The sequence below is a fragment of the Gymnoscopelus microlampas genome (genome assembly GCF_963454915.1).
Source record: "Gymnoscopelus microlampas genome assembly, chromosome: 6".
NCBI lineage: Eukaryota > Metazoa > Chordata > Actinopteri > Myctophiformes > Myctophidae > Gymnoscopelus > Gymnoscopelus microlampas.
In genome coordinates, this window is record NC_139943.1 from 57,494,840 (window position 1) to 57,512,927 (window position 18,088).

Genomic DNA, 18,088 nt, shown 5'->3' on the forward strand with positions numbered 1-18,088 from the left:
TGTCTACATATATGTGGCCTGAATTAATCAAACGATGTCTAATGATCATATAGACAACTCTTATGATTACTCTTATGATGATTAAATTACCTCCATTCTGTTCTGATACGTGATAGATGTTGTTCACCTTCCAGCAGAAATGACACAACATACACAGGTTATCTTGATTGATTGATTTCCTGTGGACAGGAAAGTACAGTTTATAGCTTACCGATAACCTGATGAAGGTCTAACAGACCGAAACGTGGTTATACTCCCATTAATCGTTTTGTCTTTAAAGTTGATAATAATGCATAATACAATGTTACTACAGATATTAAGTTGATAATAATGCATAATCCAATGTTACTACAGAGATTAAGTTGATAATAATGCATAATACAATGTTACTACAGATATTAAGTTAATAATGCATAATACAATGTTACTACAGAGATTAAGTTGGTAATAATGCATAATACAATGTTACTACAGAGATTAAGTTGATAATAATGCATAATACAATGTTACTACAGAGATTAAGTTGGTAATAATGCATAATACAATGTTACTATACAGAGATTAAGTTGATAATAATGCATAATACAATGTTACTACAGAGATTAAGTTGATAATGTATAATACAATGTTACTACCGAGATTAAGTAGATTTTAACACACCGTGGTGTAATTGTGATTATTTGATCGGTGGAAAGCTATTTTAATGACGGCACGCACGCATCGTGCAAATTTTATTTTACTTAATGTGGATATAGGATATAGGAAATTACTAATGTTTAGCTTAGTTTTACTCTTTGTAAATCTTCTCAAGGAATACCTTGAATTATAGGAGCTGAAAATAAAGGTTTGCTTTGAACAAGTATCTTCTCACGGTGGCTGAGGTGTCGCGTGCAATTAGGATACTGACAGCAGATAGGATACTGACAGCAGATAGGATACTGACAGCAGATAGGATACTGACAGGAGATGTGTGTGTGTGTGTGTGTGTGTGTGTGTGTGTGTGTGTGTGTGTGTGTGTGTGGAAAAGTAAACTTTTCAGTACTTTTACTTCTACTCCCCTACATCTTAGAGGCAAATAGGCAAATATTGTACTTAGTCCACTACAATTATTTTAAAACTTTAGTTACTAGTTACTTTGCAGTAAACTAGAAAAAGTGCTCCTCGGCGCATAGGTCTCCGCCAGGTCAGGTAGGTTAATGTGGACCAGCAATGTTCGGAATTCGCCAATCAGGATGGAATATGAAAAATCGGACGGAACCATCTTGATCACTTGACTATAGACATAATGTGTACTGATTTGCATGATGTTTAGACAAAATGTTAAGGAGTTATATAAAAAAGAAAAATCGGCCTCCTGGTGGCGCTATAATAGGGCAGTGTTAAAAGGGTGGCGTTTGTTCTTCAACCTAGTACGAATGTGCGTGCAAAGTTCATGATTTGCGGCATTTCGTTCAAAACGGGCCACTCCTGCAAACTTTAATGTCAATGTTAGCCAATCAGGATGGAATATGAAAAATCAAACAGATCCATCTTGATCACAGATCATGTGTACCGATTTGCCGAAGGCTTAATCTCAAAAAATGTGTTTTACATAAGTCGGCCTCCTGGTGGCGCTATAAAAGGCTAATGTGAAAAATGCAGGGCAGATGTTTTTCCTTGGCCTCTAGGGAGTATGCGTGCAAAGTTTCAAGCAGATCGGTGCAGTTATAGTTAAAAACGCAAATCGGCCTCTTATAGCGCCACCATGAGGCTGATTTGAAAATGTTCAAGTGGCATTTGTTCCTTGGCCTAGTGTGAATGTGCCTGTGAAATGTTACGGAAATCGCAAGCTGCGTTCATGATTTAGTTCAAAACGGACCAATCCTGCAAACTTTGGAAGCCAACCTTAGCCAATCAGGATGGAATGGAAAGTCAGACAGATCCGTGTTGATCACATGACTATAGAGATACTGTGTCCTGATTTGTGTGATGTTTGGATACAATCTGTAGGAGTAATATAAAAAAAATGGGTTTTGCACAAATCGGCCTCCTGGTGGCGCTATAACAGGGCCATGTAAAAAAAATGGGGCAGAGATTCTGAATTGGCATCCAGGGAGTGTGTGTGCACAGTTTCGCAGAGACCGGGCCAACGGTGCCGGATACAAGCTCACAACGCGTCGCATCGCGAGGTGTTGTGAGCAGTGTTGGGAAGTAACTAAAGTAATATGTAACTTAAAGTAATATTATTACCTTTTCCCAGTAACTAGTAACGTAACTAATTACTTTCACGTTTTGAGTAATAATATTACCTTTTCTTTTTTTCAAAAAGTAACTTATTACTTTTTTTCACGAGCCTCGGTGGTACTCTGGGTTTGAGTGTGTTTATTTGATCCTGTGTTGTTTTTGGTCCATTGATATAATGGTAGACTGGTTGGGATCGAGTTGCTATGCAGGCTGCTTGCTGATCCGGTCTAGAGCGGATACGGAAACGTTGTGGGCAGTGTTGGGAAGTAACTAAAGTAATATGTAACTTAAAGTAATATTATTACCTTTTCCCAGTAACTAGTAAGTGAGGTTTTGTTGTTTAACTGTTTTGTTTAACCTAGTACATAGGCCTAGCCCACGATGATATGTGTTGCTATGGGAGCCTTTTTATTTTTGTATTTTATTAGAATACATTTTGTTTACAAAGAAATATAGCAGTTTATGAAGAGGTTTTTATTTATGTTTGTTTAGTTTATGTTTGGAGCTTTAATAAACAACAGAAGTTGTTCAAAGATTGTGTCTCATGATGAGTCATTATCTGTTTGAGCCCAGGTGTTTGAATTTGAATATTTTATTAGGCAAAAAATACATTAAATACATTTAAAATACTTGTTTCGATTGAGGTCCTTAGTATTCAATTCATAGTCGTCAAATGGTTTTCATTTAGTCTGTAAGTTATGAATTCATACACTGTAAAAGTCTTTAATTCAAATGAGTGTACAATGAGGATTTTACAATGTAGGCTGCAGAAAAGAGAAAAAAACAACTGCTAATGTTGAAAATGCAAAGTCAGACTTTTGGGGAGAAAGGATGCAAATTACTGGGGGCGAGAAAAAAAAGTAACTAAAGTAATAAGTAACTAGGTACTTTTGGCAGGGAGTAATAAGTAAAGTAACTACATTACTTTTTAAACAAGTAATATGTAATAAGTAACATATTACTATGTTTTAGTAACTATCCCAACACTGGTTGTGAGCTTGTAGATCTGCTATTTTCAAACATTTTTGTACTTTTACTTTTGGTACTTTTTTGGTACATTTTGATACCGATACTTTTGTACTTTTATTCAAGTAAATTCTGAATTCCGGATTTTGACTTGTAACAGAGTACTTCTACATTGCACTATTGATACTTTTACTTAAGTAAAACATTTGAGTACAAGCATAGGCCTACAAACATACATACATACATACATACATACATACATACATACATACATACATACATACATACATACTGTTGAAAGTGATGGCTAAGGGCGCGCTCCCACCGCACTTTTATTTTACCACTGGGGCAGAATCTGCCAATGCTTTGTCAATGCAAATGCGTGGATTCACGCAAGAGCAGATTTTTCCGCTTGTCGCGCAGACCTTGCGTTTATCCACTCTACACGAAGAAGCATAAAACTGCTGGAGGCAGGAGCTGATTTTCCCCTTCTGTCCAATCGGTTGAGTCGAAGGCGGACCGTCCCAAAACTCAGGAAGCAACATGGTGCTCTCAGTGGACCAACTGGTTGTAGCTGTTGCATCTCACCCAGTACTTTATGATTTGTGCACTTGGGGTTCGTACATCTACATACACATTCAGATTTAAAATATAAAGTGCTTACCCTATGGCCACAGATTTTACAATCATGTACGGGCCCTCAGAAGTACCCGTATCTTCCGTATTGTTCAATAAAAAGCATTTTAATCTGATTGGTGGCCATTTTCCCATAGAGTTATAATGTACCAACAGTGCAATACACCTCTCAACCGCTAGGGTCGCGCAGTTGAAAGCATACGGAGAAAATGACCACTGATTGGATTAAAATGCTTTTTATTGAACAATACGGAAGATACGGATACTTATGAGGACCCGTACATGATTGTAACATCCGTGGCCATGGGGTAAGTACTTTATATTTTAAATCTGAATGTGTATGTAGATGTACGAACCCCAAGTGTGAAAGTGCACAGACATTTTTTTGTCTAGTGGCCAGTGTCTAGTGGCGGTGCGGGCTACGGGGACGGTCTTGACTCTTGAATGTGAGTGACAGGTGCGTCACAGCGTTTTTTTTAGAATCCGCTGGCTGCAAAAAACTGTGGCCGCGCACAACCTGCGTTTAACAGCGGCCAGCCAACTTTTGGTGAGAGCGCGCCCTAAATTATGTTAATAATGAATGAAAGCTACCTTGCAGAACTATAGCTTAGAGAAAATCGCCCAGAGACAGGGATAGAAATGTTTAAATCAGTAAGTATGGGTTTCAAACACTGGTGTTCACATATACACATATAACAAATATTTAATCACCTGAATATGGGATTATATTATTGTTTAACAAAATATGTATTGAAAGTATGATTATTTAGCTGTATTCAGTGAAAAAACTGACGATGATGTCATACACAAAAGGTCACTGAGTTGAGCTGACCGCTAGTTGAACTCAGTCTATCAGTTTTCCGGGTCTGGGGCGGCTCTTGGCAGAAAGCAGTTGCATATCACTATCACGCAGTTGTACTAAACATGTGCCTTTGGGGAAAGTCCCCAAGAAGGGACAGGGAGTTCTGAAGTTTTACACGTGCTTAAACTGACTAAGACACCTGTATACATGTGACTGACCTGCGACAAAGATGTGAATCATAAAGGTACATTGTGTCCGAACCCATTTGACCCTGGTTTTCACTCATTCTGAGATGAACCCAGTGAACTTTTAGCCAACATTTTTGTATAAATACAGGGTCAATTTTGAGGTAAGCACGCATACACACACTCAAATTATTGATACATAAAACACACTTCATGATTACTACGGGAGATAGATGAGGGAGAATTATGCGGATTGCCAGACTCGTTAGTATTTTCTAAAGTCGGGCTAATTCATAACTGTTGAATTTTAATGACGCTATAATTCAAAGGTGAGTTAGAGAGGAGGGGAGGTGATACCGGTGTGTCAGTATAGGGATTTGGAACCACTTGAATTATTGGCTGAGGTCCGATAAACCGTTGAGCGAGGATGGTACAACATGCGCATGCTATCCGGACTCAATTGAGCCTTTTTAAGGAGCTTGTAAATAATTTAAATCAGTGGTAATACATTCCTTGATATACGGTAAAATGAGTGAAACGAAGAAATAGAGAAAAAAAGGGTCGAGACGAGTTTTGAATAGAGACCTCAGTGGGTGTTCGCCCACTGACAGTGACCCTATACTGAATTGTGTATTACTGTTGGGGAACACATTACTGACCGTCGCTATGCAATAGGCTTGTGGGTATAAAATAGGGAGCCCGGCCTTTCGGCTCTCCCCCCTTCCTCAGTAATTATGATGTACTAAATAAGCCCCGGCTATTTGCTGCAAGGACAAAACAGTGACTTTGTCGGTACATTATTTATTGAAAGGGGTCCACATACTGACCGGACTAATTCTAACCTTTGCACTCGCGCTGAACTTAACTCAATTCCTTGAAAGCTATCGGCCGAGTAGCAAACGTTCAGTGGATCCGTGATCTTTAGTTTGACAGATAAACTGAACTGTCAAAACGGCAGCGAGTGAAGGACAGTTTGACATATGTCTGTCTCTCAATCGTACCTTAGATAAAACCATTGAGCAGAGGGTCTCGTCTCAAAATTAGCTGAGTCCGTGTGGCATTGAACCGGATGGGTGTCTGCCAAAATGACTTAAGAAAGGTCTTCGACTGACAGGCCGGGTGACATCTGGTTTTAATTCCTATCGCTACTCGCTTCAATACTATATCCTGTTTATATAGACTTTGAGCTGAGGGCTAGAGAGAGGCTAGAGAAGAGTAGCCTAATCAGTTTAAATATGACAATGTTTCACTGTCTGCTGTGTTGCTTTCTGCGAGTGGCAAATGCACCCTTGCGAGAGCGGTTCTGCACATATCTCCACGCAAAATAATGCACGTGTGGGGGGACACATCTGCAGGGTTTCGGTGCATCAGTGACTGAGTCTATGGCTGATTCTGTCGGAAGTTCCCAATGGGCGGTAGTGACGCGCCCATCTGGTGAAACCCGGAATTACACTCAATGTAAACAGGAAGTAAACGAGGGTGAAAAAATGGCGTTCGGCCACAGACGGCATTAAAACACTTCTTTATTGAAAGATATGGATTATTACATTAAACTACTACCCCGTAGTGAGAGGTAACATTTGGTGCGTGGGCATAAGCACCTTTATTTTCAATTTGTACATGTTTGGAGTGTCTACGGGGTATAGTGCTGAAAGTCCCTGTGTCCATGGGGGGTGAACCCTACAGCTCTCGTAGATGGAAAACGTCATAATCATAAATACGTCTACGAGAGTTGCATTCTACAGCTAATGCGATATATACAAGACCACAAGTAGCCTACCGCGAATGAGACGCGTTGTGAGCTTGTAGATATGCTCTGACGCGGCGTGTGTGTGTGTGTGTGTGTGTGTGTGTGTGTGTGTGTGTGTGTGTGTGTGTGTGTGTGTGTGTGTGTGTGTGTGTGTGTGTGTGTGTGTGTGTGTGTGTGTGTGCGCTGCTCAGGAGCGCAGCTGGCTGTCGGAGAAAAACACTGAATTGACATATGAAAATGTACGGATTGTAATGTGTAACTTTATTTAATATCAAAATAATATATAAATAAAAGTTAATGAAAAGTTGAATACCCTCCTTTGTGTGATATGCTCATGGTCAAAATGGAGAAAACAGCAGCCGCAAACTCAAACACTGTGCAGGTACCTAATAGTTTAATGCAAGCTTTCAGGCTTGATTGATTGATTGATTGATTGATTGATTGATTGATTGATTGATTGATTGATTGATTGATTGATTGATTGATTGATTGATTGAATACTCTATTAATAGCTTGCATTTAGTACAGAGGTACGATTTACAATCATTGTTAAAAGGATAATACAAAAAGCCCTATGGGCTTGTTTCCATTGTGGTCCTGTGTTTTCAATTAATTAAAACATTTAAAGACAATACAATAATAAACAACACATATGTGACAGGGTCAGAAATTAGTTGTGCAATATTTTTTGAATTATTTTATTGATGCTTAACATACCTGTATTGAAATCACTGAAACACCATCATCTTAAATGTATTACCTGTTACAGTATATCGCCACACTGTATTTTAAGACACAATGTATTGCCACTTGACAATGAACCCTGTGACTGGCTGTTGGAGGTCACGCCCGTGTCACACGGTCAAGTCCATGCAGCCTATGTCCCCAAACATGACGTAATGGAGAACGGCGGCGCGGGCCACTTGAATGGAGAACAGGAAAAGACAGGCACAGAGGGCAGTGTGACAGCCGAGGAGCAGGTTGTGCAGCAGAGAGGAGAAGCAGCAGAGGTGAAGAATAAGTAACATAGCGAACACGCCAGCCACAAGCAGCGGACGGTGAGCTGAGACGTGTCCGCTTCCCAGTGACAAGAAGCCGCAGCGACAGACGAAAAGAGTCGGGGAGGAGAAGTGAGACGAGAACCAAGGAGCAGAGGAGATGGCCAGTGGCGATAAGCGTTGCGCGCTCAACACACTCACAGCCAGACATCTGTCTGGCTCACGAGTAAGTGACCCTCTATGCAACGCTTACCTTTATAAAACCACGGTCTTAAGTGGTTAAATATCAGAAAATACACATTGACACAAATCCAACATATTAATAAAAAGATAATGTGTAAACAAATGAACAAAAAACATTGATTTACATAACACCAATGTTCCATCACATTTTTCATTGGCCTGAGCAAACACTCAAAACCCCCTGAGCGGTACTTCCGCAACAACTGAGCAACGTCTTGTCATTTTGCTAAATCAATGGATTTAAGAACTGTGAAGGGTGCACGTTCAGCGACCTACATGTATCGCAGCAGCTACAGTACAAAGATACTGTAACAGCGATCCAAGTCGTCGTCTTATGATATACTCTGTAGGCTACTCATATCGCAGCTCAAAAGTTGTACAACCTGTCACAAAATGACAGCATTCACAATTCATTGTAATGTTGCAACTATTAAAATGTTGCAAATGTTAACTGTTTCATTTGGGTGGTGCACACGTAGGCCTACGCCTATCTAAACGCGCACGTGACGTGTATTAAATTATGGACGATACATTTAACACCTGGCCAGAATAATAACATCTTGTGTATAGCCTACAGAAATATGAGGGTCCCTGGTGACAGACAGACAGACATTTGTATTTATTTATTGTGTTATAGTAGCCTACCTATTATTCTATTTCTCCGTCATTGAATACAGACAGAGAGAGACAGAGACATACAGACAGACAGACAGACAGACAGACAGACAGACAGATCGATAGATGGAGAAATTATGCGGAACAACGACTAGATTGTCCACAGCTGAGATGGGACAAATTAGTGACGGAATGAGAAGCCTTAGCACGGTGCACATGCTGTTTGTTGTAGTGACGTTGTGGCAGAGAGGGGATGGAGTTTTCAGAGTCAACAACAATGCATCGGCAACTTCAATGGATATAGTAGGGCCGGCGGATAACGGAAATATTTTCAGGAATTAAATGTTTAGTTGGTGGAGTTCAGAGGCAGAATAGCTGCTCCGCATACTGTCCAGGGGGGAGTTAGCAAAGCCCCTGCTTTACTAACCGCCAGCCTGACGCTAACCGGCAGCTCCACTATGCTAGTGGGTAGCACAGTAAAGCTAACCGATAGACCAGCGTCTTTGGCGGGCGGTCGCAAGCAATGCACCCGTGGACATGCAGAGGAGGACAGTCCCGAGCATATCAAACAGCAAGGCACTTTGGTTCTACTGTCTGTGCACAGCGCATAAGCCAAACTGCACTTTGGTTGCTCATATCCCCCGATGGGTATGGTCTAGTATTATATATAGAGAGAAAACACATTATATATTATGTATTATGTATTTATATTTACATTAATTATTTGTTTTGTATCATTATATTGTTTTAAATCCATAATGCATTTCATGACCTACAGTGGGTGAATAGTAGCCAATGTGGCCCGGGTGAAATAGTGTCATTGACACATTACAGGACTTACACAGCATTATGTTCATATGGGAGCTTTGTTCATGTACTGTATGTTAAGCCCGGCCTATTCTTATGCCTCTGCTCTGCTGGGCGTTGTGAAAGATTACGTAATGCCATAAGGTGACACAGGGGGGATGGCACAGCACTGGGTATAAAACATAACAACTGGACAATGGGTTTAGAGAAGGGGGGAGGGGGTTAGATAGAGCAGAATAGTCATGAGAGCTACTGTATTCATACACCTGCTTTCATACTTGATATTGTTCTCTTCATTCTCTCCTCTGTCTTCCTCATCTTCCTCTTCTTGTGAGTTACAGGCACCGTTTAATCTCAACAGAATGTACAAGCCTGGGGATTTGGTTCTGTGTGGCTTGTTTAAAATCCACCTCTCCTCTCTCTTCCCTGATCTGTCCTTCACCTCCGAGCAACAGGAGCCCATTTGCTATGGGTGAGTATAACAGATACAATAGCAAGCAAGGGAACAGAGACTTTGTTTTGATATATGGTACCATAGGAATAGTTGATGTTGTATATTTTTACAAAGATTTAGAAAATAATTTATGCAAGGTTAAAGTGGCATTTTGTGTGCTAGTTTCAACATTGATGCGTTCAGATGGGCCCAGACCATGGCTTTTGCGATTACAGAGATCAACAGAAACCCCAGCCTGCTCCCCAATGTCACTCTGGGATACAGTATCTATGATACCTGTGTCACGCTTGGAGTTACATTCCGTGCAGCGTTGTCATTGGTCAGTGGGGGAGAGGAACAGTTTCAATTGGATGAGAGCTGTGTTGGCTCTCCTCCGGCGCTCGGAATTGTGGGTGATTCTTCCTCAGCAAATTCCATTGCCATCTCTAGTGTATTAGGTTTATACAGAGCGCCCATGGTAAGTTTCTAACTTGAAGCCCATTTTACCATCATTTATTAATGATGATGTGATTTGATTGTTTATCAAATATATTATATTATCATGTACAATGAATAGTATTTATAAAGCTTGAAAGACATTAAACATGTGAACTTGCAGGCAGAGCATGTGAGTGGAGCAGGCATATTTAGAATGTAGATTTTCATAAGGTCATAAGTGCAATGCATCTGTGTTCCAGGTTTGATTCATCCTGGACCTGAGAGTAGGAATTCCAAGGCCCTGTTCAGACAGGCAGCCCACATCTGATTTGTGGCCTATTGAAATTGGAGTAGCATTTTTTTTTTTGCAGTCTGAACAGAAAAAAACATGATTGTGGAATCAGTTGTTTGCAAATCAGATTTGAATCACATTCCTTAACCTTGCTTAGACTGCATAAAACAAATCTAACTCCAATGTGGATAGGAATCAGATTTGGGCTGCCAGTCAAGGCCTATGGCCCTGAGTCAGACTGGTCACATATAGTGTCTTGGTTGGGGAGTAAGCTATTTGGTGTTCAGAATGTTATACATTATACATGGGCAACTGGCGGCCTGGGGCCACATGCGGCCCCCACTATGCGGCCCGCAGGTTAATATCGGATACTGATATTATTGATTTCAGCTGTTACAAGTCCAAACATGCAAACCCGCTTTAATTACTTCAGTCTATATTAGTAGCTTAATGACTTGTATTAGAATTCTATTGTCTTTTTTATGTCCAATGTATTTGTATTTAAGTTCATAAAGTTAACATAAGTATAACTAAATGCATTTGAAATTAAATTAAAATGTTACTTTTCAGGATTTCAATTAAAAAGATGCTAAAATAGCCGATCTACAAGCTCAAAACGTATCGCAATTGTGGCTACTTTTTTGTGTGATATAGAATGACGACGTACGGCATTAATTTACGAAAAAAAAGTTAAAATACGGAGATAAGAGGTGTCTGCCCGACAGTATATGCAATCTGGCCCTCTGGAGTGAGTGAGGAAATATAGTGGCCCTCTCTCGATCATCAAAGTTGCCCACCCCTGTACAGTCAGTATTATAACATTGTCACATTAAACCTTAATTATGAATCACTGTGATCCATAAGGTTACAACAATGTTAAGATACAAAATACATTGCAACATGTGCACACAACACCCGGTCCTCTGTGTCTGGTCCTGTCAATTACTGCACATAATTCTCAACGGATTTGTGTCATTGACATTTCAGAGAAGATCAGATTGTTTAGTCAGGTGTTATAATCATCAGTCAATCAAAGGTTAATTTTAAACAAAACTGTTGCTGCACTGGGACAGAGAGAGAGAGAGAGAGAGAGAGAGAGAGAGAGAGAGAGAGAGAGAGAGAGAGAGAGAGAGAGAGCACAATTAAGTTACACAAGCTCTTGGCATGCGTCCAAGGTACTTAAGGGTGCAGGCAATAATGTGTTTTTTTGTGTGTGTGTGTGTGTGTGTGTGTGTGTGTGTGTGTGTGTGTGTGTGTGTGTGTGTGTGTGTGTGTGTGTGTGTGTGTGTGTGTGTGTGTGTGTGGGGGCGGGCGGGCGGGCGGGCGGGCGTGCGTTTGTTTATTTGTTTGTTTGTTTGTTTGTTTGTTTATTTGTAAGTCTAGGTGAGAGGTGAGTGATATTGAGCAGAGTGACAGGTTGACTGGAGCATGACAACCTCTTCTCTCAGGTAAAACAAATAATAATTAAGTTTTGTGTCTTTTCCAGATAAGTTACTATGCCATGTGCTCCTGTCTGAGTGACCGGAATGAGTATCCTTCCTTCTTCAGAACAGTCATAAGTAATACCATCCAGGTGAACCTCTAAGTGCATGTTACACACACTTGACAAATATCCCTCTAGTGAGTGTAATTGATATTGTGAAATATATCACCTTTCATTTGCTGGTGCATATTACTGCTGGAGACTAAGGTCTCTGTTGACGGCGACAGCAAAAGAGAGTTATTAGACCTTTTCGTTGTGGCATCTACATAGGAGATTCACTGATTTACATGGATGGATGGATTGATGGACATTTAATGATCCTGCGGGACATTCAGTTGCTAAAGGTCAAGTATTCACCACTCTGTGAATAATCTATTTCATTCACTTACCCCTAAATGTTTTATCCAATCAGGTGCGAGCTATGCTACAGATTATGAGACGGTTCAGGTGGACGTGGGTAGGATTGCTTTATAGTGATGATGCCTATGGCCGTGATGTTGCCCAACTGTTCCAGTCTGAGCTGGCTCAGTCTGGTTGGGGTTGCCTGGCCTATGTGGAGCTTACGCCCTGGGACAGTGACCCTGCTGAACTCCAGAGGATCGTCTCTGTGATGAAGAAATCCACAGCTCGTGTGGTCGTTGTCATTGAATATGGGATCCGTGCTCTTAAACTCATGGACGAGGTTGGGGTTATGATCCATGTTAATTTAGCAACCCATAATTATAAGGAATCTAAAATGAGTTACCGTACATTGAAGTGAAGACATCCTTTCATAATATAAAAATAGTTTGCTATTTAATTGCAAGTATTTTGTTTAATTGCAATGCAATTTAATTATAATGCCATTTAATCAGCATTAGGTTCAAATGAAATGCTCTGTAGGCTAATGTTTAGACTTTCTTCTCTGTACCAAAAGCAAATAATCAAACCATTCACACATCTCATTGCTAAAACTATGTTATATTGTTAGTTTTATTAGATTGCATTTGTCTCGATAGTTCACAGAATATTGTATTATTATTATTCTCTCCGCCAGGAGAGTTTGTTTTCACTTTCTGAAACTGGTACTAACATTGGTCAAACCTCACGTGACACGTGACAATACGGTGAAATAGTGTGATCCGATTGGCTAGTGACGTATAGCGGCCTATAAAATACATGTGTCACTTTGAAAGTGTCTGTGTCACTTTCAAAGTGAGGTAAGACAGTTCCAACAATCCTGCATGCAAAGCAGATACTTTAATTAAGCTAAAGCCTCTCTAGATGGGAAGGCCTCGATCCTACAAATGCTTAGTTAACAGCTAAGCGCCCAAGCCAGCGAGCATGATTTCGAGTTGACATGGCTGAGAAATGGACAGATAGGACACTTACACAGACAGGAGGGATAGGACACTTACATAGACAGGACGGATAGGACACTTATACAGACAAGACGGATAGGACACTTATACAGACAGGACGGATAGGACACTTATACAGACAGGACGGATCGGACACTTATACAGACAGGATGGATAGGACACTTATACAGATAGAACATTCCCAACATTCCCAACACAAGTCTGCTGGCGGAGAGTTGTGCTCCGAGGAGCACTTTTTCTAGTTATTATTATTATTATTATTATTATTACCATTATTATTATTACCCTTATTATTATTACTCTTATTATTATTATTACCATTATTATTATTACAACTATTATTACTGGCCGGGTTTCTCAAAGCGATTTAAGGAGTACTTAACGGTAAGTACTTCTTAAGAGCCTTCTTAAGAAGCAAACAGGTTTCCCAAAAGCCTTCTTAGCCAAGTTTTACTTTCATAAGAAGCAGTTCCAAGAAGGTTCTTAAGATTATATTTGTCGCAGGTTGCTATGTGACGTTTAGCCCATTAAAACTAGATGGCACTGGTACATTGTTTCAATAAATACTGCAACATACAGTATTGAAGAGTTCATCACCACCAGAAATCCCCTGTTGTTTGAAAGTTAAATGAAGAGACCTGTTGCACACATAGCAAATTAGGGGACATAACATTATAGAGCAGCAGGTGAGAACGAGAAGTGTGGATAGTATTATAATTGCATTTGGGCACCTCATGCGTGTTCATTTAATTGTTTCATTAAAGCATCATATAAAGGTAAGAAAAAGGCTAGTCCGAAATTATTTTTTAACTCCCTAAGAAGTCCCTGTTTCACGGGTTCGTGGCTTTATTTTTTGTGTTGAAATCCCCATTTGGGAATCTTAGATCACGTCATATAAGAACTGTGTTCCTAACATAAACACACCACCCCAGTGTGGTGTGTTACACAAAAAGTAAAGCCACGAACCTGCGAAAAGTGCCCTCTACTGGTAGTGACGTCAGAACGTCGGTGCTCTATATTGCCAATGAAACCCGGCCAATGTTGTTGTTGTTGTTGTTGTTGTTGCTGTTTTTGTTGTTGTTGTTGTTGTTGTTGTTGTTGTTGTTGTTGTTGTTGTTGTTTATCACAATCAACAGGTGGTGAAGCAGAAGGTGACAGGACTGCAGTGGATAGCTGAGGTGGAAACTATAAAAGACTCAAACCTCCAGATTCCTCGCTACATGCCCTACTTGAGAAGCAGCCTTGGTATAGCATTCCGTCGTGGAGAGACACCAGGCCTCAAGGACTTCTTGTTAAAAATACATCCTGAAAATGACATTGACAACACCCACGCAAATATCTTGGTGAGTCTTTTGTTTAATTTCAATGTTAAAGGTGATCATTATTGTTACATCTTGTGTACAGGTACACAAGAGTTTATGCTGTGTGTGTGTGTGTGTGTGTGTGTGTGTGTGTGTGTGTGTGTGTGTGTGTGTGTGTGTGTGTGTGTGTGTGTGTGTGTGTGTTGGCAGTCGCCATATATGGAGGAGGCGATGCTTCCTGTACCCGTGATCTGTATTCTGAAATACTTGTCGTTGAGCTTTTTCCAAGTTTGTCCATCTACTATTGTTTGTGTTCAAGAATTTATTGTTAAAATGTGAACGCAAATAAAGATGTTAAATGTGTGTGTGTGCGTGCGTGCGTGCGTGCGTGCGTGCGTGTGCGTGCGTGCGTGTGTGTGCGTGTGTGATTCTCTTATAGTATAGAGCAGTGGTGTCAAACTGGCAATTCGCGGGCCATTACTAGTATATACTATATATCGTTGCTGTCCGGCAGGAACCAGCTAACTCCATTTTCCCACTTTTGCATTTTTTTCCATAAATCAGTGCTATTGAACACCCTTTACATCTGTGTGTTGGTAAAACAAATATTGAACCAATGAAAAGTATTAAAAAGCGCTTCTGACAAAACCAGCTAAGTCCATTGGATCCTCAAACGTTCTGCTATACCAGCTAACTCCAACAATTGAGAAAATAAACAAGCCAGTTTCAATTGTGTTCCATTTGTTTACATGTTTGGTGCGCTTGACACAGTGCAATGTGAACACAAAGTAGCAAACCAAATGAAAGATGCAACAATGTTGCATTTCACCCCCAAATCGCACCGAGTCTACCAACCTACATGTATAGGTGTGAAGCTGCCCTAAATCTTAATTTTGTCCTCAGGTGAGGCAGTTTTGGGAGCACACATTTCAGTGTAAATTTGCACCCCTTCCGTCAGAGTGGGTGGATGCTGGTGGAAGGGTGTGTACTGGAAAAGAGGACCTAGGAACGGCACAATCTACCCTGCTGGATGTGTCTAACCTCAGGGTAGAGTATAATGTGTACAAGGCTGTGTATGCTCTGGCCCATGCCCTCCATGACATGTTGCAATGTGTGCCAGGAAGAGGACCTTTCACTGGGCACAGCTGTGCCAGTTTGCAGACAGTCCAGCCATGGCAGGTGGGATATTAATAAACACGAGTTTCTTGTTGGATTGCAATTTTCACTGGTACGAAGCATGAACATAATAATTTTCACATACTGCCTGCAGTAAATGTTTACCAATGTTTTTTTTTCTTCTAATTTATGTATTTATTTATTCATTTGTTGTATTATTGTTATTGATAATACTAATATATTACAAGAAAATGGGGGGGTGCATAATATATTCTGTGCTGGGGCACATAACCCCCTCCTGAAGGTTAGAACAATTATATTTTATGTTTAAATTGTGTTTGAATAGTGTGAGGATGTAGTTAATACATCAACAGTCCCTGTCACGTGTCACTAGTGGGTATCTTGTACCATTTCTAGCTTGTGTATTACCTGGAAAGTATAAACTTCACGACATCATTTGGTGATCAAGTATCATTTGACAAGAACAGTGATGCCTTACCAATATGTGATATCATGAACTGGCTGTGGCTCCCTGATGGAAGCGTAAAGGTTCAACATGTAGGCGTGTACAAGAAGTCAGCCTCAGGAGATGAAGAACTCATCCTTGATGAAGACAGAATATTCTGGAACTTTGAAACCGAAAAGGTCTCTTTGGCTTTCTAAAACACCTCATTGAATTCATGATGTGAATGCAATTTAGTTTGGACTGAAATTGTTACTTTCCTCTGTAGCCGCTTCGGTCAGTGTGCAGTGAGAGATGTTCTCCTGGAACCCGTGTGGCCAGAAGGAAAGGAGAACCTGTCTGCTGCTTTGACTGCATTGCTTGCTCTGAGGGAGAGATCAGCAATGAGACTGGTAGGTTTACATTATGTACCTGTATAGTATGTATTATGTAAGAGTGTAGTCTACGTAGGCTACTATATATGTTATCTTTAGGATGATACTGTACTTGTGTGGCCCTTTAATTGTCTCTCCTTTGTTAGACTCTACAGAGTGCACCAGTTGTCCAGAGGACTTCTGGTCCAGTCCCCAGCGTGACCACTGTGTCCCTAAGAGCGTGGAGTTCCTCTCCTTCCATGAGGCCCTGGGTATCTCCTTGACAGCCATCTCATTGTTTGGCACACTTACCTGTGCCATTGTCCTGGGAATCTTCATCTATCATCGAGACACACCCATGGTACGCGCCAACAACTCAGAACTCAGCTTCCAACTTTTGTTGTCACTCAAACTGTGTTTCTCATGCTCACTTCTGTTCATTGGCCGCCCCAGGCTCTGGACTTGTCAGCTCAGGCATGCAGTGTTTGGGATCAGCTTTGTGCTGTGTGTCTCGTGCATCCTGGTAAAGACTATGGTGGTGTTGGCTGTGTTCAAGGCCTCCAAGCCTGGAGGTGCAGACATTATGAAGTTATTTGGTGCTATGCAGCAGAGAGGAACAGTTCTGGCTCTTACATCCATCCAGGCAATAATTTGCACAGCCTGGCTTGTTTCTGCCCCACCAACTCCTCATAAAAACACACAATACCACAGTGATAAGATAGTCTATGAGTGTGATGTGGGATCAACAGTTGGTTTTGCAGTGTTACTAGGTTATATTGGTTTACTGGCACTACTCAGCTTCGTCCTAGCATTCTTGGCAAGGAATCTTCCAGACAACTTCAATGAAGCCAAGTTAATCACTTTCAGCATGTTGATCTTCTGCGCCGTGTGGATATCTTTCATTCCAGCATATATCAGCTCTCCAGGGAAATATGCAGATGTAGTGGAGGTATTTGCTATTTTAGCATCTAGTTTTGGCCTTCTGGTGGCACTGTTTGGACCAAAGTGTTATATCATCCTTTTGAAACCTGAGAAAAACACTAAGAAGTCCATCATGGGTCGTGGTGCCACCAAGACATAGAAGCAGAAATTCAGTGATAATACACTTTATGTGTATTTTATAGCTATTCTGATCCAGGATTGACAGGATAAGAAATGACTACATTAGACGATCAGCCGAGGTTAGACGGGTTAACACGGGTTGGGGATCAAACAAGGCTTGAGATGGGTTGGGTATGTGCAGAGGAGAAATGAGATGTACATTGGGAAAAGGATGCTGAAGATGGAGCTGCCATCAAGAGAAGAAGAGGAAGACCAAAGAGGAGGTTTATGGAGTCACTGAGGGAGGACATAAATGTGGCTGGAGTGACAGAGGAAGATGCAGAGAACATAATCAGATGGAAACAGATGATCCGCTCTGGCGACCCCGATGGGAAGTAGCCGAAAGAAGAAGATGTGTATTTTATAGCAATATGTTTATATGTATATATTTGATTGCTGATCACCTTGTTAGTAATATATTAAACTATATCCAGCCACCTAAAATGAGTTGAATCCTAAAATAGCTGTCTATCATTAACGTAAACATCAGAGCTGGAATCAGAGTGTAAATCTGACAATTAT

The 18,088-nt window shown here is 40.7% G+C and overlaps 1 protein-coding gene across 1 annotated transcript; it reads left to right on the forward strand.

The window, feature by feature from the left end:
- Window positions 1–7,461: 7,461 nt before the first annotated feature.
- Window positions 7,462–17,546, forward strand: LOC311047074 (extracellular calcium-sensing receptor-like; the record flags this gene model as incomplete). Its single annotated transcript, XM_084059659.1, has 8 exons — window positions 7,462–7,583; window positions 9,863–10,136; window positions 11,875–11,961; window positions 12,284–12,553; window positions 14,369–14,575; window positions 15,437–15,580; window positions 16,381–16,504; window positions 16,633–17,546. The coding sequence occupies 8 exons, from the start codon at window positions 7,462–7,464 to the stop codon at window positions 17,544–17,546; spliced, it is 2,142 nt and encodes a 713-aa protein (XP_083915785.1).
- Between the last annotated feature and the right edge of the window lie 542 nt (window positions 17,547–18,088).